Here is a 22,663-nt window from a genome sequence, read left to right as displayed (position 1 = left end):
CTCCATTCTGCCCAAAACCTTTTTTGAAGTGAGGCCTCCAGAACTGTACACAGCATTCCAGGGGCAGTCTGATCAAACCCCCCTCCACCCAACCCCCCCAACCATGCCAGAAAGCAGGCCAGCGTTCACCATGTCAGAAAAGGCCTTACCAATCCGCTCGGATGAATCGGTGCTTGGAAACAAAAGCTTATTTTCGGCAGGGCTGCCTGCAGGACCCCACTCGGCCTTCCCTCGGTTGCCGGAGTCTGCTTCTTTAGTACGTGTCGCCAGCAGACTGACTCTGGGAGGGTCTTGTGCCTCTCCGTATGTGGACTGGCCTGCCTATAAAAAGAGATTAGAAATAGGTGACATAAACCGTCAAAGGTTCTTTTTTGTTTGTTCGTTCTAACAGAATTTGCCACATACACACTGTGAAATAAAAGATCGGTTGTAGGAGTAGGAGTTGCCTTGAGCCTTCAGGCCCGCAATTGACCCACTGAAGCCCGGTGCAATATGGTTTTCTTAGACTTTCCCAGATCTGCTACTGGAAACTCTTCCACTTGTGGTACTAAAGGTAGCTCTCTACCGACAGCTGGGGATGTTTAGTTTGGTGAAGAGGAGGTTAAGAGGTGACATAATAGCCATGTTTAGATATTTGAAGGGATGTCATGTTGGTGAGGGAGCCAGCTTGTTTTCAGCTGCTCCAGAGACCAGGACCAGGAGGAATGGGTTCAAGGTGCAGGAAAAGAGATTCCACCTAAACATCAGGACAAACTTCCTGACAGTAAGGGCTATTCGACAGTGGAATGTACTACCTGGGAGTGTAGTGGAGTCTCCCTCTCTTTTAAAGGTGTTTAAAGAGAGGCTGGATGGCCATCTAGCAGCAGTGCTTTGATTCTGTTCTTATGTGTTCCTGCATTGCAGGGGGTTGGCCCTTGGGGTCTCTTCCAACTCTATGATTCTACCAGCAAAAGATCTGTTCACATACACTGAACTACATTCCCCCTCAAGGTTTTTAAGGATGATAGTTGTGCTCAGGGTGCATGTTTTGAATAACTAATCCAGGATAAAAGGCTAAATTTCAAACAGCCCTATAAAACTAGTGCTATGGTTGGGCACTGAAGAAGAGAGAGGCTTTGGCCAGGATAAAAGATGCGAAAGAGGGGAATTCAGAGGCCCAAAACAGAGAAACTAGAGCATTTGGGCAAACAGCAAGAACTCTTGCATGACGTGTTCCTTGATTCAGAGTGTGTGTTAAAGTCAGTGGTACAGCCCTGCTGCAATTCTCCTACAGAAAAGGTGCAATGGTACATCCGTGGTGACAACTTTGTCACTGTTTGACAGTCCTTATAGGACAGTGATGGTGAACCTTTTCGAGACCGAGTGCCCAAACTGCAACCAAAACCCCACTTATTTATCGCAAAGTGCCAACACGGCAATACTGAGGTTTTAGTTTAGGAAAAACAGTTGGCTCCAAGGCGCGCATTACTCGAAAGTAAGCTTGGTGGTAGTTGGTGGCTTTGCTTTGACGCAATCGTGCAACACTTCAAATGGGTGAATCACGACCCTAGGAGAGTTTAGAAGCAAGCCCCATTGCCAGCAACCGAGCTTACTCCTAGGTAAAGGATTGCGCTTTAGTTCTTCCCATGAAAATCAGAGGGGTTTAACAGCACTTAACAGGGTTACCTATATGTCGTGCCCAGCGGCCCAGGCCAGCCTAGATGTGTGTGTGGGGGGCACAATTTTCTGCCCCCCCCACATGACAAACTCTGTGCCTGCATGCCCACAGAGAGGGCTCTGAGTGCCACCTCTGGCACCCGTGCCATAGGTTCGCCACCACTGTTATAGGACTCAAGTTTGGGGAACGTATTTGCCAGTGTGTGGAAGATAGAACACTTTCATGCATCTGGTCGCGTCTGCACAGCCTGCTACTCCAACAACCTGGCAAGCAGACCTTTATAGACCACCTCTAACTTCTCTAACACCTCCCTGGCCTCAGTCTTGTTCACTGTCTCTGAGCAGTCAGACAACTGAGATTCTCTGCCTGCACAGGAGTCCTTGCAGCTTCCTTGATTGAAGTCTATAAAATTATGCATGGGATAGAAAATGTTGACAGAGAGACATTTTTCTGTCTTTCTCACAATACTAGAACCAGGGGGCCTTCATTGAAAACGCTGGGGGGAAGAATGAGGACTAATCAAAGGAAACACTTCTTCACGCAACGTGTGATTGGTGTTTGGAATATGCTGCCACAGGAGGTGGTGATGGCCACTAACCTGGATAGCTTTAAAAAGGGCTTGGACAGATTTATGGAGGAGAAATCGATCTCTGGCTACCAATCTTGATCCTCCTTGATCTGAGGTTGCAAATGCCTTAGCAGACCAGGTGCTCGGGAGCAGCAGCAGCCAAAGGCCCTTGCTTTCACATCCTGCAGGTGAGCTCCCAAAGGCACCTGGTGGGCCACTGCGAGTAGCAGAGTGCTGGACTAGATGGACTCTGGTCTGATCCAGCAGGCTAGTTCTTACGTTCTTGAGACCTTAAAGTGGGCACGAGAAAAAGGCTGTAGCAGCTCACTGCTCCAACCTGCAAGCTGGGTAGAGTAATAATTGTTTGACTAGAGGGCAATTAATTATTTAAAATGTTGTACATATTGACCACCACCGTTTTATGTGCAAAGTTATATATGTCATAACTCAAAGCAGTTAAATATTGTGCAGATCCACAGATATATACTGGTCTCGCCGCCACCATTTTACCCTTCACGACGATTCTGCGAAGGGAGATATATTGAGTGTGTGTGATTGGCCAAATGTTACCCAGGCAAGCTTTCATACCAGATCAGGGATTTGACCTTGGACAACTACACTATGCTGACTTTATCACTTCCTGGTCTCTCACATCAGCAGAGAAGGTTCCTTGTGCCTAAGTGGGAAGGATCCATCAGCCAGTCTGGAAATGGTCCAGCAGGTTCACTTTGCAGCTGTGCGGAATAGGAAAATCCACTTGCAAGCAATTGTGAAAGTGGACTGAAAGTGCATCATTCTGCATGTACGAAAGTGCCCTCGGTGCCACATTAACACGGCAAGCGGGAGCTCTTCTGAATTAAACTGAAGGATTGATTTTATTTTATTCAGGTTGTAGGCCACCCTCCCCCCACCAAACGTAGGCTCAGAGCAGCTTCCAACACACTACCGGCCATAATAGCAAAATCACTTTTAGTTAATATAAAATCAGCGCAATTAAAATTCTTCTTGACATAAAAGTATGGTGCCCCCACACTGTCCGATATACACTGCAAAAGAGACAAAAGGCAGGAAATGAACGACCGGGGTCATATTTGAGTGTGTGTTTGTGTCCCCCCCAAAAAAGAAAGGAAATGGGAAGGAAAAAGGAGAAAGGAAGAGGAGGGAAAAGGAAGGGAAAAAAGGAGTGGACCGTTTATGTATGGGCTGTTGCTATCCTCAACCACTGGCCTAGTGCCGTGATGGCGAACCTTTGGCACTCCAGATGTTATGGACTACAATTCCCATCAGCCTCTCCCAGCATGGCCAATTGGCCATGCTGGCAGGGGCTGATGGGAATTGTAGTCCATAACATCTGGAGTGCCAAAGGTTCGCCACCACTGGCCTAGTGGAACACTCTCTGGCCCTTTCTGCACGGGCCGAATACAGCACCCTGGGGACGGCAAAAACACCGTCCCCAGGGAGCTGTTAGCATGGGGGGGCGCAACTGCTTCGCAGCCGCGCCACCCTTGCGTCTCCCCAGCGGCATGAAGTTGCTGTTTCCCAACCTCGCTCCCCAAGCAAGGTTTTTGGGAAACAGCGGCTTGCAACCGCTGCCGTGCGAACGGCAGCAGCTGGAAGGCGCCATCCCTCCCCCCGTTCCAGATCGACTTACCTTCCCTGTGACCGTCCGGTGCATCGCCGAGTCCGGGGGACACGTCCCCCTGCCCTGTGACACTGGAGCGGTCGCACAGGGCAGGGGGGAGCGTGTCCCCTGGCCTCGGCGACACGCCGGACGGTCGCAGGGAAGGTAAGTCGATCAGACGACGGCACAGTGCGGCGCCGTCGTCCTGGCATTTCCGGGACCGTTTATGCGAACGGTCCCGGGGGGGGGGGGGGGTGGGTCAGCGTCATGTACGTCAACCCAACTTACCACCGAGGCCGTGCGGAAACGGCCTTTGATAGACCTGAAGAACTGAGATAAGTCCTGCAGGGCCTGGGTCCTCACCACACACTAAGGAGGCATACCTGTTGAAGGAAGGCCTTTAACGCCTCTTGCTGCTGCTCCATCTGTTTTTTCAACTGAGCGTGCTTGTGCATGAGCAAGTCCTCCTGCACCCTCTGCCGAGAAAGAAGAGCCTCTCTTTGCTGATCCAGCTGGTCTTGCAGTTCCTTCAAGTGCTCCTGCTGAGCTTGGATGCTCTCGGAGGAAGCCAGCATCCTGTCCCTTAATTCCACAATATCGGAATAACCGGAGAAGGACCTGCTTCCGTTGTTTAATTCCTGGAGTCTTCCTGCTTCGCCGGCTGTAGAGGAAGGCAGAAGCTGAACAGGAGGACGGTGAATAGCGTCAAATGTCACTCCCCTCTCCGTTGGCACAGGTTTTAAAAAACTCGGCAAGTGAGTATCTTCTGCTGGAGCGGCACAAGTTCCTGGTTTGTAAGGATGGAAAGTTTGAGAGGCCCCGAGGGGTGCGCCAGTGGGCAAAGTGAACTGGACCTGCCATGCAGGGTGTGCTTTAGCAGCAGTATCCTGCGTCTTGAGAATAGATGCTTCTGGAATCCCTTGGAACTCCAACCCCTGTGTAACAGGTATCCCCACTGTCTCTTGGACCGGACCAGAATCTTGGAATGACTCAAGAGGTCTCTGCTCAACCTGGGCCTCTGTCGTTCGGATGTGCTCCTGACTGCCCACATCAAACCTTTGCTCTGTGTCCTTCTGGCCTGAGGGCCCTTTCAACCTCCAAGGAAGCTGTGAGTACCCAACTGGTTGTGCAAACTCTTGTACAGAAGTATGCTTTGATGGCAAATGTCCTGCTCGGCCGGCATTCTGAGAGGCATCAGATCCATGTAAGAGCAATGATGGTGCCGGGACAGGATTCGGGCGAGCGAGCCCTTCGGTCGCAGGACCAAACAGCGTGGCAGAAACAGACGGGTATCGTTGTTTTAACCTGTTCTGATACTCTTGTAAACGCTTTCGAGCTTCATCAACTGACTCCTTGTGCATTCTAAAAAGAAAATTAATTGTGCATATTCATTTCTCGTTATCAGATGGGGATGAAAAACACTTTCCAGAAGCCAAATCGCCTTTCAGTGGTTAAAGTCATGTTATTCTCGCTATTTTAATTTCGACAGAAAAAATACCTGCTTTGCACAAGGAGACGCTGTTGATAGTCACGAATCATCCGTATGTGATCGTCCTCTCCCGAACTGCTGGTCATTTCCATTCCTGTGGCAGTTTCAAACTAATAAGAAATTAAGTAAATTTATCAGGCTACCCAAGATGTTGTTTCCTGTGTTCATCCTAGAGCCGTGGTGGCGAACCTTTGGCACTCCAGATGTTATGGAATACAATTCCCATCAGCCCCTGCCAGCATGGCCAGTTGTAGGGGCTGATGGGAATTGTAGTCTGTAACATCTGGAGTGCCAAAGGTTCACCACCACTGTTCTAGAGGGCCTACAGTCTGCAAGTCACAACATATTGGGGTTCGTTAGAGGTCAGTCTCCAGGGTTTCATACAATTTTAGCAATTTTGGGGTCTCTCTGCTGCCAAACAGATATGCCACTTAGATTGCTTTCTGGTTTTTATGCATTTCCCATAGACGGGAACTACAGATCTCTGCACAAATTAGTCAAAAAAAGTTCTTTTTCCCCCCTGTGTGTATGTGAAACACCAAGTTGTTTAACTGTGAAGCAACCTATTCGTGCATGAACTGCAGCTCTAAATAATAAATAAGGAAGTGTTCCTGACCACCAATGGAATTATTTTCTACCTCTATTGTCAATAAATTAGAAAATTCAGTCTAGTATAGTGGCTGATAATGCTGTTCTGCATCCCTTCAGGCATGCTGAATCAATTCTGTTGTCACATGGCTTTTTGAACCCAGGGTGGGATCAGAGGGGTGGGGGCAGAGGTGGGATCCAGCAGGTTCTCACAGGAGAGTAGGTTACTAATTATTTGTGTGTGCCAAGAGGGGGTTACTAATTGGTTATTTTGCCACGTGATTTTTGCCTTACTTACGCCCCTCCTCTCAGCAGTAGCGCGCAGAACTTGAAGCAGTCTAGCAGGAGGTGCACCGGCGTGCGTGGCAGCCTGCGCCTGCGTGCATTCGTTTCCCGCCCAAGGACCGGCGCAGCGGCTGCGTCCTTGCCACAGCCCCGCCCAGGAATGCCCCACCCACGGAATGCCCGGCCACGCCCCCGTTGTGCCCCGCCCAGCCCCATTAGCGCTACACCACTGTTTGAATCCCACCACCATGGGAACCTGTTACTAAAATTCTTGGATCCCACCACTGGGCGGGGGTTACCTTCAGTTCCGTTTCCTGCTGCTGGTTCACAGCCAGGTCCTTGTCATTCATCTGAATGGTCTGACCCGGCTGTTTCTTCACTTCTCCCTCCAGGTCCTGCATTTGAGACCTCAGCAAATCAACCTCCAGCTGTATCCTCTGCTCTTCGAGTTGCTGGAGCAAGGCCAGCTGCTGCTGTTTTTGGTGCTCCAGCTGCTCCATCTAGACCAAAAGAACCCTGGGTGCATTAAGGGTCAGAGGAATTTGCCGGGCTGACTCTAATCCTCCTGCACACTGCAGTCTCAAGAAAGATGCTTGATCCTTTCCTTTGTATGCCCTCTTAGGTAACTCAGAGGGTTGGGGGACTCACAGGAAGAACAAGGGGGGACCGCAACAAGAAGGAAGAATCAGCTCAAATGGGAAGTTAAAGGAAAATTAGGAAGGCTGAGATCAATTCTCAAAATAACATGTAATGTGTTAACACAATAACTTCACACAATAACTTAACATGTAAATGTCAGCCAAGGCTGACGTTTTTAGCCTTAAAATAAAGGCAAATATTTGGAAGTTGATGTAAATGTTTCCTTGATGTAAACATGTATGACAAAAACACTATCATTACTGTATTGTCGAAGGCTTTCACGGCCAGATTCAGCTGGTTGTTGTGCGTTTCCCAGGCTGTGTGGCCGTGGTCTGGAAGATCTTGTTCCAGAACACAGTGTGTAACAGACTTCCCTCTGCAATACTCTTCTGAAGATGCCAGCCACAGATCCAGGCAAAATGTCAGGAACAAGATCTACCAGACCACAGCCACACAGCCCAGAAAACCCACAGCAACCAGTATCATTACTGCTGATATCAGTGCAACTGCAGAAAATGCCAAGGCTGGGAGGAAAAAAAATAATTAAGCGTACCTGTTTTTGTCTTTCTGCTTTCCTTCCAATGTTGTTTGGTTGCTCTTGCGAGTGACTCACAACTGCATTTCCAGCAACAACAGTTTGGTTCAATACTTCTGGAACCTCTAACATACAAAAAGAGCATCAGAGAAGGTAACTTATGGTATAACCAATTGCAAGGCAATGTTTTCTGTCTACAATGAACTAACTTGAGGCTAGGTTGATCAGCAGGCATAGGAATAGGAACTTAGAATATTGAAGAAAAAATGGATTTGAAGGATTTCAAAATGGAGAATGTTTCAAACGGGCAGCCATGTCGGATTGCAATAGAAGAGCAAGATTCAAGTACACTCGCACCTTAAGAAGCAACAAGATTTTTAGGGTATAAGATTTTGAGAGGAAAAGTTCCCTTGCTCAGGCACAAGTAGCAGCGCACGGCCCTGAGCCCTGATGGAGAGAGTGCAGAATGGAGCAACAGAAATCTTTCATGATTCTGGCCACGGATCTCGTTAATGGAAACCCGCAGAATATTTTAATCTTCTACTGCTACTCAAGGAATTACAGCATATGCTGCTGCTGCTTCCAGAGAGTTAACTGGCACTTAAAGAGCAAGCGCCACCTCTCAGAAGCCTGAGGCAAACGCATGGCCAGAACAAGGAAAACAAAGAAAAAACCCTGCACACAGAAGCCTTCCCAAGCCCTCAAAGAACAAGCCCTCAGAATCACACACTGTTAAAGATTTGGCTTTGAGATAAGCCCTCCAAAAAGAAAAACCAGAGCTCACCTAGTGCTTTCTGTCCCACTCCTCCTTTCCACTACTACTCAAGAGAACCCTTAATCTAAGAGAGATTTCCAGCAAGAAAAGGCACCAGATTCCCCTTCCTGCGTAATGCCTGGTCTTACTGATCTGCGCTACTGAAACCTTAAAGGTTAGCAACTGAACATGCTCGGTGTGGAGTGCCTTATAAACACAGGTGCTTCGATGTGGACAAAATACTACAGTCTGTCTTCACTCATTTGGTCATATAACACTGATCCTTATAAGACTACCACCTGCTATTAATATCCAGATCTGGTATCCAACAGCTGTTTAGGCTCAGATGAGTGGCTTGCACCATTCTGGGGAAACTGGAATTTTCAGGAGTCATTCCACACCCTCCCCCTGCCTCATGATATATAGGCTTGATTGGCAAACAATCCCTCTCTCCAGCAAGCCTTAAGCGTCCTTGAGTTAAACATTCCTCTAACCCCAAGCGGAAGCATCACCATTTGTGGAATGGATCTGACCCCATTTACCTTTACAGGATTTGTTTTCTGATTATTTAGATCCTGCACTACATTATGAACATCTTCAACTCCAGAATGTAGAAAATCAAACAAAACATACCCTCAGCTTCAGAGACCCAGCCATCGTTTGGTTCATCCTCAAGTTCGGATTCACATACTCTTCTCTCTCTACTAGAAATCGTTCCTGATTCAATAGTCTCTGTATCACTTGGAGCTGCTGGCTCGCATCTTGACGTCCAGTGGTCTTTTTGGTTCCTGATCTTGCTTAGCAGTTTTTTTAAAGCTAATTTTGCATGAGTCTTGGGTGCCTTTTCTATTTCAACAGCTAAAACACACAAGAAAGTAGGTATAGAAAATATACTACCTAAGGTTATGCAAGAATTTCACCCAAAATTGAGTTCAGCAGGAAAAAAAACTCCTTTAAAAAGGTAAATTGAGCATTTTCTGCCTTTGGAGCTTTATGACCAAAGGGCAGAAGGAAGACTTTAAATATACACAAACATTTGGATTTTCCGCCTATGTGAATTTGCCTCTCTCAGCAGGCTCTGCTAAACTGCTCCCCTCTCCAAAGGCAACAGCTCAGATTACAACAGAAGCCATGCCACGTAATCTGCCAGCGCAAATTATTTACTTGAGGAAACTGATGTATGGTCAGAGAATGACAAAATTTCAAAATGTAGCTATCAAATGGGCTGACAGTTTGCAACAAATATTTACAAACGCAGACCCACCCTTTTGTCATGCAACTGAGATTAAAACGTTGTATTAGGCAAAATACAACCCCCCAAGTGAGAGTCAGCGTGGTGTAGTGGCTAAGAGAGGGTGGATTCTAATCTAGAGAACCGGGTTTGATTCCCCACTCCTCCACCTGAGTGGCAGAGGCTTATCTGGTGAGCCAGATGTGTTTCCGCACTCCTACATTCCTGCTGGGTGACCTTGGGCTAGTCACGGTTCTTCAGAACTCTCTCAGCCCCACCTACCTCACAAGGAGTCTGTTGTGGGGAGAGGAAGGGAAAGGAGATTGTAAGTCTCTTTGAGTCTCCTTACAGGAGCAAAAGGTGGAATGTAAATCCAAACTCCTCCTCCTGATACACTTACTCTGGAGATGACTGCTCCATTGCCCTTCCAACCACATCCACTGAGGTTGTAAGGATAATCAGCTAAGCTGAAGACATCTATATACTATTTTTAAAGCAAGGTGTGCACCAACATTCATTCATTCAGAAACACTCCTTCCAGAACTTTCACTGCTGCACGTAGCAGTGGGGCTTGAGAATGAACATCAGCATAAAATAACCCAGCACAGACATTTCTATTGCTACCTGGCTCTGTGTCCTGTGCATCTCCCTGTTCTGATGGGAAATCTCCTGGCTCGTGGGAAAGGTCCAGTTCAGTGTCCTGAGAGTGATTAGAGAAGGTCGGCAAAGGCTGTGGGTCCAGGTGCAGGATGAGGTCTCCTCTCATTTCTGTGTGGAGGAATGAAGTCGAATGAAATGAGCACGTGCAAGACGGCACTGCCAACTCTAAATAGGCAGAAGATATGCTCACATCTTTTTACACTACCTCATTCACATAATGAAGTGTTCACGGGAAAAGCGATAAATACATCACGATGCTCAGTGAAGTTACACCAAGGGCACCATTCAGAAGAAGTAACAGCCCATTCTCTCGCCATTCAGCTGGTGTTTTTAGACTGTTCCTGAGACTTCCCTGAACAATTGCCATAGGGGAAAAAATAGCCAATGCAGAAAATCTGGGGCATTATCTAATGGATGCATGTAGACTACATGGGGAACTGGCCCAGATGTGCAAGATCTCACCCTCGCTCTGCATGAATCTAGCATAACAACATAGATGCTCAACCCTTCTCATGTTGGCACACTGCAGCAGTGTTTGGTTGCTCGTTGCAGACTAGCTGACAAAGCTCACCTGCCATTGTTTTCCTCCTCACTGAGGAACCTTGACAAGTTTCCAGGCAACTCTGGGTTCTCCACCACCATAGACTGGCAAAAAAACCCACCACCCTGTTCTAAATAAAATCTTGCCCAGACCTGGATGACTCAGTCTAGCCTGATCTCGTCAAATCTGAGAAGCTAAGCAGGGTCAGCCCAGGTAACTATTTGGATGGGCGACCACCAAGTAATGCAACAGTTGCTATGGAGAAAGGCAATGGCAAACCACCTCTGTTAATCTCTGGAGCTGAAAATCCCACAAGGCACAGGTGTCAAGCTCGCGGCCCTCCAGATGTTCATGAACTACAATTCCCATCAGCACTTGCCAGTATAGCCAATGCGCATGTTGGGAGGGACTGATGGGAATTGTAGTTCGTGAACATCTGGAGGGCCGGGGGTTGCCATAAGTCGGCTGAAACTTAGTGGCACTTCTCTCTCTCTCTCTCTCTCACGCACACACACAAGAGAAAACCTTACTGCGGTCTCCAGTATACATGTCTTCAAAAGCACACTCCAGCTCTCTCTGCCGTTCTTCCCTGATTTCCTCACGTCTGTAGCCTGGTTCGAACAGCTGAGGTGGCATCTGGGCAACTATCTGTCTTCTATGTGCCAGGTCCATATTCTGCATCTGTTCAAGCTCTTGCATCAGCTTTTCCCTGTCCTAAAAGGGAACAAAATCAGCCAACTAATAAGCAGGCATTCGAGGCAAGGTGTTTTATTTGATGTAACAAATCCCACTCTTCATGCTTTAAGGAAACTTAAAGAAGGCTACTCTGTAGCAAAAAGATGACATTAAAAGTTCAGCGGGTAATATTAATAGTTTTATATATAAAATATTTATACATCTACAAATATTCATATTTACATATTACACACCCATATATATGCACACATAAAGACGCTTAATTAAGATTGATGATGTACAAAAACATTACAAAGGGAAACCTAAGTTATCTGTTTTATTAAGTTTGAATCTTCTTCTAAATGAACACTTCTAAAGTAATCTTCAGTTCCCTTTAAAAAGCAGTCTGGGTCATTTTGCAGCATGATAGATAGCTTAAAAACCTTTTATTAAGTCATACATTATTAGGAGACACCGGCTTCAGCTGTGAAGATTTCCCTATATAATTTCAGAAGACACAGTTTGTTAATTGCTACTTAAAATGAAATATTAATAGTTCCCTTCTCCACAGAATCAGGTACATTATGACATTAAGTACTCTAGGAAGAGAAGCCCGCATACTTCTCGCTTAATAGCTCGGCTTTATAGCTGCTGTTGAATTAGTAAAGTGCCATAAAAATGAAGCCCTAATGTGGGAAGCACCAAAATATTTATCATACACACGCTGAAGGAAATTCCAGAGCAGTGAGAACAAGCATTGGATTTCTTGTGGCTCAGTATTGAAGAGAAGAAGAAGAAGTTTGGATTTATATCCCCCTTTCTCTCCTGTAGGAGACTCCAAGGGCTTACAATCTCCTTCCCCCCTCACAACAAACACCCTGTGAGGTGGGTGGGGCTGAGAGAGCTCCGAAAAGCTGTGACTAGCTCAAGGTCACCCAGCTGGCGTGTGTGGGAGTGCGCAGGCTAATCTGAATTCCCCAGATAAGCCTCCTCAGCTCAGGCGGCAGAGCTGGGAATCAAACCCGGTTCCTCCAGATTAGAATGCACCTGCTCTTAACCACTACGCCACTGCTGCTCCTTTATTTGGAAGAGACCGTTCCAAATGAAGGTGGCACTTCTTAACCAAAAGAAGAGTCTTGCTGCATCTATTCACTCGATTGGGTTACGCTATTGTGAGGGGGTTTAATTTAATTTATGCCAATTTATTTAATTTATGCCAATTTATGGTGGCATAAATCACTGGATGAGACACTGCAGAGAGGGATTCCATCAGCTCTTCTGCTGACAAAAAAAATGGGGAGGAAGGCTCTCCTGTGACCATTTAAACAAGTTATGCTGGCTTTCAAGACACCAAGATCAAGGGATCACTAGGAACAAAATCAGCATCACAATGCCTTCAAAGAGAGATTTAGGGAGCTGGGGACGTTTAGAGAAGCGAAGGTTAAAGGGGGGGACATGATAGCTATGTTTAAATATTTGAAGGGATGCCATGTTGAAGAGGGAGCAAGCTTGTTCTCTGCTGCCTCGGAGACTAGGAGTAATGGATTCCAGGAGCAGGAAGAGATTCCACCTAAACATTAGGAAGAACTTCTTGACCGTCAGGGCTGTTCATGTCAAGACCCACTTGACCAGACAAGGCAGACACTTGTAGGAATACAAAGGTTCTCTTTATTGCAGGCAGAAAGACAGATCCAGAATGGCTAAAGGAAAGCTCTGCCTGACCAGCAGAGCTTTCACCAGTATAAGCATTACTCCCTTCCCCCTCCCTTCAAAGCAAAGATGCAGTTATGAGAACCAGAAGCATTTGGCCTTCATGAGGCCAGCGCCAGGAACAGTTAGATAACGCACCCGGCTACCAGCTAGCAAGCACAGGAATTCACACAGAGCAGAGATTCCCTACCCGCACAGAAGGCAGACTTGACAGTTTAACAGTGGAATTCACTGCCTGGGAGAGTGGTGGGAGTCTCCTTCTTTGGAGGTTTTGAAACAGAGGCTAGATGATGAACATATGTTGGGAGTGTTTTGATTGTGTGTTCCTGCATGGCAGGGGGTTGGACTGGATGGCCCTTGTGGTCTCTTCCATGATTCTATATAAGCCTATGGTGCAATACAGTTCTGATCATCCCACCTTTATATATGGAAAAGGTAAAGATGAAAGGCAATCAAAAGCGTTATGGAATTGTACTAACTTCACTAGGAGGAAAGGGGAAAATATTTGGGGTTTTAAAGTTCAGGGGGGAAAAGATGATGGAGAAGGAAGGATAAAGATTTACAAATTCATGCATGAGGAACCACCCAATTGTGCTGATGGCAGTAGATTCAGGCAAACTAGATACACACGACTGGCTACAAAAAGGATGCTAAGCACTAAAGCATGTGCAATTATTTAATATGAAGTGCAACAGACAACATAACACCCCATGCAAGAATCCACCTAATATGGATCTTCAATTAGAGTTCTTAGAATTGTACAAAAAGCAAGGATTCCATAAAAGTCCACAAAAGGCAAGGAAATTATTCCATAAGTTGCATAAGACAGGTTTCCCGGTGATCTTTCCCTGTTTTGTAATGCAGGAGAAACTCCTACTTCTTCACTCAATATATAGAATGCAGTTTATCCCAGGAAATGGAAATAATTATAACAATAATTATAATTAAATTATTGCAGTGTATTGTCGGAAGCTTTCACGGCCGGAATCATTGGGGTGTTGTGTGGTTTCCGGGCTGTATGGCCGTGTCCTAGTAGCATTTTCTCCTGACATTTCACCTGCATCTGTGGCTGGCGTCTTCAGAGGATCTGATCAGACCACCAGGAGAAAATGCTACTAGAATACGGCCGTACAGCCCGGAAACCACACAACACCCCAGTACATTATTGCAGTTCACCATCAGGAGAAGCAAAGATGGCCTCCAGCTAACACAGCTCATTTGAAAGAGGAGGAAACACACCAATAAAAGATCTGCGTGGGATTCTTAAGCTATAAGAATTAAACATAATCTCTACACTCAGACACAGCACAGGGGACAGCGGAGAAGAGCTACTGTTGCTGTTTCCTATTTGAGGGTTTTCCCAAAACACCAGGCTGGAACCATAAGAAACTAGATGCTGAACTATTGTGTTTCCCCGAATAAGCCCTATCATGATTTTTCAGGATTTTGGAGGATGCTTGAAATATAAGCCCTACTCCAAAAATAAGCCCTACTGGTAGTTACAGATCAGGATGGTGTGATCCAACAGGGTGCTCCCTGCCAATGAGGATGCGGCTTGCATCACACGTGATGGGGAAGCAATGGGGCTGCCGAGAGCCCGCCTTAATGAATTGTGAAGGTATCGTATTTCCCCTAAAATAAGCCCTGCCCTGAAAATAAGCCCTAATAATGCATCTTTTGGTGCAAAAATTAATATAAGACCCTGTCTTATTTTCGGGGAAACACATTAAGCATACCTCAAGCAGGATTCCCACAGAGCTCTTCTTGTGTTCTTAATGTATGATGCTATCATTTTTCCTGTCACAGTTTCACTTAATGTGCAACATTTCCAAATGACTTACTCTTGCCAGACGAACCATCTTCAAGGCCTGCATGCCTCTCAGGTGAGCTTTCTCCGACTGTTCTCTCTTTTCCCTTTCTTCTTTGCTCTGCAGTCCTTCCTGCCGTTTGGCTTCCTTTTCGGCGAGCAGCCGAGCGTCTGGCTGGCAGTGAACCGAGACCAGGTTAGCAACACTGAGCTATACAGAGCCTTGAAAACTAGACAACGTTACATGAATGGTTCAATCCCTATAGAATCAAACAGGCTCAAAGGACCAAACTGCTCGCTCAAGGACTGGATCTAAAACACATCAACTGTACTAGAGTTCAAATTCGACCAGATACTGGAGTTAGAAAAATGTATTCTGCATCTATCAATTAATCTGATCTTACTGCATAAAAACGCAGCTTTTTAAATTCAGCTTTAAGTTTGGCTTTGAACAAGCAACATTGTCATACAATCTGATCAGCTGAGAGCACCTTTGTAAACCTCTGGTCCGATGGATATGGGTTCATGAACTACAATTCCCATCAGCCCATGCCAGCAGGGCCAAATGGCCATGCTAACAGGGGCTGCTGGGAATCGTAGTCCATGAACATCTGGAGGGCCTGAGTTTGGCACCTCTAGCCCATCTAAACACCTCTACCCCTGAGTTTGACACCTCTAACCACACACCAAAGAGTAACGGAGGAGTCTTTAAGAGACACTGTGCCATATCAACAGCTTAGGAGTTCAGAAGTTTGAAGCTGAAAGAAACCAGCAAAGAAGTACTTTGAGGTGAATATGTTGTATTTCTCCTGTGACAGAAATTCATAAATTATATGCAGATCAAGATCCAGAAATATTTGGGGATTCCATCAGTGGTGGGATCCAAAAATTTTAATAACAGATTCCCATGGTGGTGGGATTCAAACAATGGCGTAACGCCAATGGGGCTGGATGGGGCACGACGGGGGCGTGGGCGGGCATTCCGGGGGCGGGGCATTAATAATTTCTCTGTTACTATAAAAAACTCTTACTGTAAAAAAAAGTTCCTAATTTCCAGCTAGTATCTTTCTGTCCACTGCCAACAGAAACAACTACTTCTCCTCTAACTGACTGCCTGTCAAATACTTAATACTTTCAAATACTTAATTTTGTTTCTAGAAATCAAAAGGAGGATACTTTCCTTAAACAAGGAACTTTACCATATTTCTAAAACATGTTTTTAAAACAGCCCAACAGGGAGAATTATCCCGTTTTCTACCTTCGCTAACCAGCCACATAGGAAACAACAGGACTTTCTGATTTTTGGACCTAATGGAATTTCTAACAGAAAAGCAGACCCAATTAGTAACCCCCTCTCGGCACACACAAATAATTAGTAACCCACTCTCGGGAACTGGTGAGAACCTGCTGGATCCCACCTCTGGGTCCCATGAACCCCATGGTGCAGAGGGGTAAACTGCAGTACTGCTCATGGTTGTCATGGAAGTCAGTTTCAGGTAGCTGACTCAAAGTGGCCTCAGCATTCTATCCTTTAGAGCAGTGGTTCTCCACCTTCCTAATGGCGCGACCCTTTAATACAGTTCCTCATGTTGTGGTGACCCCCAACTCTAACATTTATCCATTTTACAGATGGAGAACACTGATGCAGAGTCTTAGGCGACCCCTGTGAAAGGGTCGTTCGACCCCCAAAGGGGTCCCGACCCCAGGTTGAGAACCACTGCTTTAGAGGTCAGTCAAATGAGAACCCAGCTCACTGGGGGTAAAGTGTAGACAACTGGGGAAGGCGATGGCAAACTACCCCGTAACTATAGTTTGCCTGGTAAATGTAATGATGTGACATCACGCCATGCAGTGGCGTAGGAGGTTAAGAGCAGGTGCGCTCTAATCTGGAGGAACCGGGTTTGATTCCCTGCTCTGCTGCCTGGGCTGTGGAGGCTTATCTGGGGAATTCAGATTAGACTTTGCACTCCCACACATGCCAGCTGGGTGACCTTGGGCTAGTCACAGTTCTTCTGAGCTCTCTCAGCCCCACCTACCTCACAGGGTGTTTGTTGTAAGGAGATTGTAAGCCCCTTTGAGTCTCCTGCAGGAGAGAAAGGGGGGATATAAATCCAAACTCTTCTTCTTCTTCTTCATGGGTCAATAATGACCCAATGCTTGCACAGGGGACTGACTGTCTTTACCTTTTAAGCCATGATTACTTACAGAAGAGAGAGAACCATATTCACGCCGAGCTATGTGAATGTTCACGCATTCACACCAAGCAAATCATTGGTCTTCTGCAGCTGACAGCGAAAACCTATTAACACTCCCCTCCAACTACTGCTACTGTAGAGATATTACACAAGCAAATTTAAAAGTATTCACCTGTTCATTGTCCATTTCTCTATCCACGTGGGGCTCAAAGAAGTGGTGATGACTAACTGCAAAACTGTCACCACCGTAGACTTTCATGGTAGGCACGCTCTTCAGCTCTATATTCTAAAATTCACAAAGAACAAACGGTCGTAACAATGACAAGTCTTCCACCGCACACTGAACAGAACAATAAATTGCATAAGGCTGCCTATTATGTACAGCACAAAGCCTAGCCAGAGGCACAGTGTCAAAAATGTTCTTACTAAAAACCTATAACTACATAGCAACCTGAGTGGCAGAGATATGTTAACAGCATTAATGAAACCAATTTAAGCAGCGTCAATCCTATTTCTAGGGGGAAATAGACATTTTCTGCTGTCTCTCAGTTGTCTGAACTGATGTATGGTGGCACTCCCCTTCCAGCTGTTTTGTGAAAGTGCAGTTGAGTATGAGTTAATTGCCATAATCACAGAGCATATTCAAAGCACAATACATGAATTATATCGGTCTCTTTGACCTACTGGGTGGTTGTAAGATCTCCACATTACTGCTCAAGAGTGAATTAAGGTTACCCACAGAGTCAATGACTGACATAAGATTTCACCTCAATCTTTCTGTTTCATAGCTCATACTTTTAGACATGAAACAGTACCAGGCTTTTTCAAAAGAACTTAAGAACATAAGAACATGCCAGCTGGATCAGACCAGAGTCCATCTAGTCCAACTCTCTGCTACTCGCAGTGGCTTACCAGGTGCCATTGGGAGCTCACATGCAGGAGGTGAAAGCAATGGCCTTCTGCAGCTGTTGCTCCCGAGCACCCGGTCTGTTAAGGCATTTGCAATCTCAGATCAAAGAGGATCAAGATTGGTAGCCATAGATCGACTTCTCCTCCATAAATCTGTCCAAGCCCCTTTTAAAGCTATCCAGGTTAGTGGCCATCACCACCTCCTGTGGCAGCATATTCCAAACACCAATCACACGTTAGTGGCCGAAGTGTTTCCTTTTCTTAGTCCTCGTTCTTCCTCCCAGCATTGTCAATGAATGCCCCCTGGTTCTAGTATTGTGAGAAAGAGAGAAAAATTTCTCTCTGTCAACATTTTCTACCCCATGCATAATTTTATAGACTTCAATCATATCCCCCCTCAGACGTCTCCTCTCCAAACTAAAGAGTCCCAAACACTGCAGCCTCTCCTCATAAGGAAGGTGCTCCAGTCCCTCAATCATCCTCGTTGCCCTTCTCTGCATTTTTTCTATCTCTTCAATATCCTTTTTGGGATGTGGCGACCAGAACTGAATACAGTACTCCAAGTGCGGTCACACCACTGCTTTATATAAGGGCATGACAATCTTTGCAGTTTTATGATCAATTCCTTTCCTAATTATCCCCAACTTCCATGCAACACAGGGAGGGGGAGGTGAAATCTACCATCGGCATGTAATATTTCAAAGATAGGGAAAGCGTGGCTTGAAATAAAAGTGTCTATAATGATTTTAACTCTTCTTTCACTGATTTGAAGATGTCACGCCAAATGTTGAGTTAAATAAACTCTGTTACGGAAAAGGTTGTTGGTAGCAGCAATGCTGGTTACCAAAAAATTCCTCAATCAAAAATATTGTTCTATCGTTGCTGTTTGCTATCAAGTGTCACCCAATTAATGGCAACTGAAAGGTTTTCAAGGCAAGAGATGCTGAGAGGTGGTTTGCCACTGGCTACCTGAGTCACAACACTCGTATTCCCTGGAAGTCCCCCATTCAAATACTAGCCGGGGTCTTCCCTGATGAGCTTTTGAGATCCAATATGATTGGACTAGCCTGCCCATCTGTTACTGGGAACAAAGAAGTAACACAAAATTAACGTGGTCAACGTGCACCAGCACCCTACATCGCATCACAGGGCTCTGGAAACTGCAGACAGATGAAATGTTTGACCACGTCCTGAGCCACCATGTTTCCTTCCCACTCCCACCCATCCCCACCTCGTTTCATACTCAGCATTCTGCCTGATGAAGACTTCTAGGAATCTCAAGAGCTTCTTTTGTGATACTCTGGATGGTCCAAAGAAAAGGTATCACATGCCTTCTGTTTTCGGCCCTTTTCATAATCCGTCAAATGCGCTAACATACCAAATTCCATTTATGGTCCCATTTACTCAGTATATTTCTTATTAAAACAATGATTCACTGCTTTTCCTCACGGTTATATCTTTTAAAATCTAAAGTTCCCTTGGCTCAGCACCGAAGCACAGATCACGTACTTCTAGCCCAGGGGTCTGCAACCCGCGGCTCTGGAGCCACATGCGGCTCTTTCTAGCCTTATACTGTGGCTCCGGATGGCCTGGAGGTCGAAGGGTAGCATGGGCGTGTCCCTCCAGAGCAGCACTGGAAGGAAAGGTGAGTGGAGGGGCCGAACCGGAGGCAGCTCCATGCAGAGCCACCTCTCCAGCTCAGTAGATCTTGGAGGCCATGGAAAACAGGTCCAAATGGCTCTTTGGGTGGTAAAGGTTGCCAACCCCTGTTCTAGCCTATCTGTAGACAAATTCCTAAGGTGCGGCATCCATCTCTATTCAAGGTCCCTTGTGCACGTGCAGAATAATGCACTTTCAATGCATTGAAGCTGGATTTTACTGTGCAGAACAGCAAAATCCACTTTCAAACAATTGTGAAAAGTGGATTGAATGTGCATTATTTTGCATGTGTGGAAGGGGCCAAGTCCATTTCAATCAGCTAAATCATTGAGTTTCTGGAAAGAATACTCACTTCAAAAGGATCGGGGGGAGGTGGAGGGAGGCTTGCAATTTTGGCTGCTCTCTCTTTTTCCACTTCTAACGCATGCTTCCGTGCAGTCGCCCTCCTTGTATGAAAAGAAGCGGCAAGAAATAAAACATTCCAACAGGACTTTGCATTGGGCCAAGTGAAACAAACAATCAAATTAATGTAAATAAAGCATGATCAATACATTTGCTAATCTCCCATTTACTGAATTTCAAGTAGAATAAGCTTCAGCAAGCAGCACTATATCACATTGAGCTGGGAAACAAATCTTAAATAATGGATGATGGAGAGGAGAACGTTGCTTAGTATATCTTCAAAAACGTCTAGCAGGTTACTGGGACGTGCCGGGAATCAGCTACTTCTTTGTGAAAAGGGAAAGCTATGACCATTAAACAAATGTAAAAGAGAAAATACCACAAGGACAACAGTGAGAGTTATTTCTACATAAAACCTACCTAGGTTTTCGATTTAAGCGGTTGGACACCAGAGTCCAACAACATTTTGAGGGTAGACGTTTTCAAAGTTCCCTTTTTTTGATACAGTTTCAGAGAAAAGGAGGTTTGACTCCCAAAAGCTTATAACCTTCTTTTCAGTGGCGTAGTGGTTAAGAGCAGGTGCACTCTAATCTGGAGGAACTGGGTTTGATTCCCTGCTCTGCCGCCTGAGCTGTGGATGCTTATCTGGGGAATTCAGATTAGCCTGTGAACTCCAACGGACACCAGCTGGGTGACCTTCGGCCAGTCACAGCTTTTAGGAGCTCTCTCAGCCCCACCCACCTCACAGGGTGTTTGTTGTGAGGGGGGAAGGGAAAGGAGTTTGTCAGTCCCTTTGAGTCTCCTTACAGGAGAGAAAGGGAGGTTATAAATCCAACTCTTCTTCTTCTTCTCTCAGCCCCACCTACCTCACAGGGTGTTTGTTGTGAGGGGGGAAGGGCAAGGAGATCGTAAGCCCCTTTGAGTCTCCTACAGGAGAAAAAAGGGGGATATAAATCCAAACTCTTCTTCTTCTTATATAAGCTGTGTGCATCCTTCCTCTGCTTCTTTACTGAACCTGTTTCATACCTCTCCCCCCAGATTACTTGGTTGCAAAAAGGGTCCAATCAAACCCGGTTCCTCCAGATTAGAGTACACCTGCTCTTAACTGCGACGCCACTGCTGTTCTAACGTATGTATAAGTGCTGCTAAACTGCAACCACATGGCTGCTTTTCAAATCAATGACTTGTTACACCATTCTAAGCAGGGTTGCATGCTTCTAAATCTATTGGAGTTGATGGGCTTAGACAGGTGTAGCCATGCTTAAGGCTGCACTGCGAGTCTACGTAACACTCCCAGTATTCTGTACTGCAAGCATGCAGTCAGGGCAAGAGTCCTTTTCGGCAGTTAAAACAGCAAGCATTCGTTTCGTGCACAGCAACAGCAGTTACCGGGTTTGCTCCTTCAGTAGTTTCTGTTTTTGGCTCCTCTGCTCCCTCAGGGCTTCTTTATGCCTCCTTTCTGCTCTCTGTTTCCTCTCCCTGTGCTTTGCTTCAGCCTCAGGATCAGGTTTCTTTGAAACAAAACACAATCTATGCTTAGTTTACCCAGAGGCAGACGGCTTCTAACAACAACAGATATTTCAAACAAGTTACTTAACAAAGTTATGTTGTCCTGTCCCATGAGAGACTAGATAATTTCAGGTACGCTCCTTTCCCTTTCATACAGATGCTTTGATCCCAGTCCTAGGATTGACTGCCAGCAGACCAAACTGGGCCTAAGGAGCAGCAGTGGCATAGTGGTTAAGAGCAGGTGCGCTCTAATCTGGAGGAACCGGGTTTGATTCCCTGCTCTGCAGCCTGGGCTGTGGAGGCTTATCTGGGGAATTCAGATTAGCCTGTGCACTCCCACACATGCCAGCTGGGTGACCTTGGGGTAGTCACAGCTTTTTGGAGCTCTCTCAGCCCCACCCACCTCACAGGGTGTTTGTTGTGAGGGGGAAGGGAAAGGAGTTTGTAAGCCCCTTTGAGCCTCCTCTAAGAGAGAAAGGGGGGATTATAAATCCAACTCTTCTTCTTATGCCCCACCCAAGAATTTTCCACTCCTGAAGCAACAGTGTCCAGCCTTGCCATACACAGCTCAAAGGACTGAAACAGGACGCAGGGCATCCTTGAAGGCCACGCGTGTCCAAATAAGCTACAAAAGCCACATATAATTCTTGGGAAAACAGCTGAAAGTTTTCTATTTGTATAGTATTCAAAAGACACCAGGACAAGACAAAACTGGTCAACCATGGGTACAGCTGAACTGGCGAGCTAAGACAGTTCATTCTCCCCATGCCACTTCAGAGTTCCCCCAAAATCTGTGAGATTTAATCAGATCAAACACATTTAGGTGTGCATTTTACTCTTAACCCAGCTTTGTTATTAAACTGGATGTTAAGAGGATGGATACAACTGCTCCTTTCTTTTAAGCAAGGAGTCTTCCTCTTTCTGAGCAAGGCTCTCTTCTTCAAAGTAGGCACTGGATCTAAAAGTGTCCAAAACACGGATTACATCAACAGGGCTCCTTCTGCACATACAAAATAATGCGTTTTCAAACCACTTTCACAACTGTTTGCAAGTGGATTTTGCCATTCCGCACAGCTTCAAAGAGCACTGAAAGCAGTTTGAAAGTGCATTATTCTGCATGTGCGGAATGAGCCCAAGTCTGACTGTCATTTTTGCAAACCTCAGTTCTCCGAGCCTTTCCCCCATCTTCTCTCTTCCTAGGTTTCTAACAATTGTTACTCTAAAAAAAT

General features: G+C 45.9%; 1 protein-coding gene across 1 annotated transcript in view; it reads right to left on the bottom strand.

Annotated features, from left to right (window-relative positions):
- The window catches only part of CEP295 (centrosomal protein 295), a 49,920-nt gene that overhangs the window by 22,684 nt on the left and 4,573 nt on the right, over window positions 1-22,663 (bottom strand). Inside the window, 12 exon segments of the mRNA XM_048494228.1 lie at window positions 150-321; window positions 4,230-5,208; window positions 5,345-5,445; window positions 6,508-6,708; window positions 7,401-7,507; window positions 8,770-8,994; window positions 9,992-10,135; window positions 11,099-11,282; window positions 14,795-14,935; window positions 17,128-17,241; window positions 19,876-19,969; window positions 21,315-21,436. Of these exon segments, the coding sequence (XP_048350185.1) occupies window positions 150-321; window positions 4,230-5,208; window positions 5,345-5,445; window positions 6,508-6,708; window positions 7,401-7,507; window positions 8,770-8,994; window positions 9,992-10,135; window positions 11,099-11,282; window positions 14,795-14,935; window positions 17,128-17,241; window positions 19,876-19,969; window positions 21,315-21,436 (2,584 nt within the window).

Source organism: Sphaerodactylus townsendi, linkage group LG04 (assembly GCF_021028975.2).
Source record: "Sphaerodactylus townsendi isolate TG3544 linkage group LG04, MPM_Stown_v2.3, whole genome shotgun sequence".
In the NCBI taxonomy this organism is placed as follows: Eukaryota; Metazoa; Chordata; class Lepidosauria; order Squamata; family Sphaerodactylidae; genus Sphaerodactylus; species Sphaerodactylus townsendi.
Note: the sequence above shows the minus strand (reverse complement) of the source record. Positions and strands in the feature narration are given on the sequence as shown.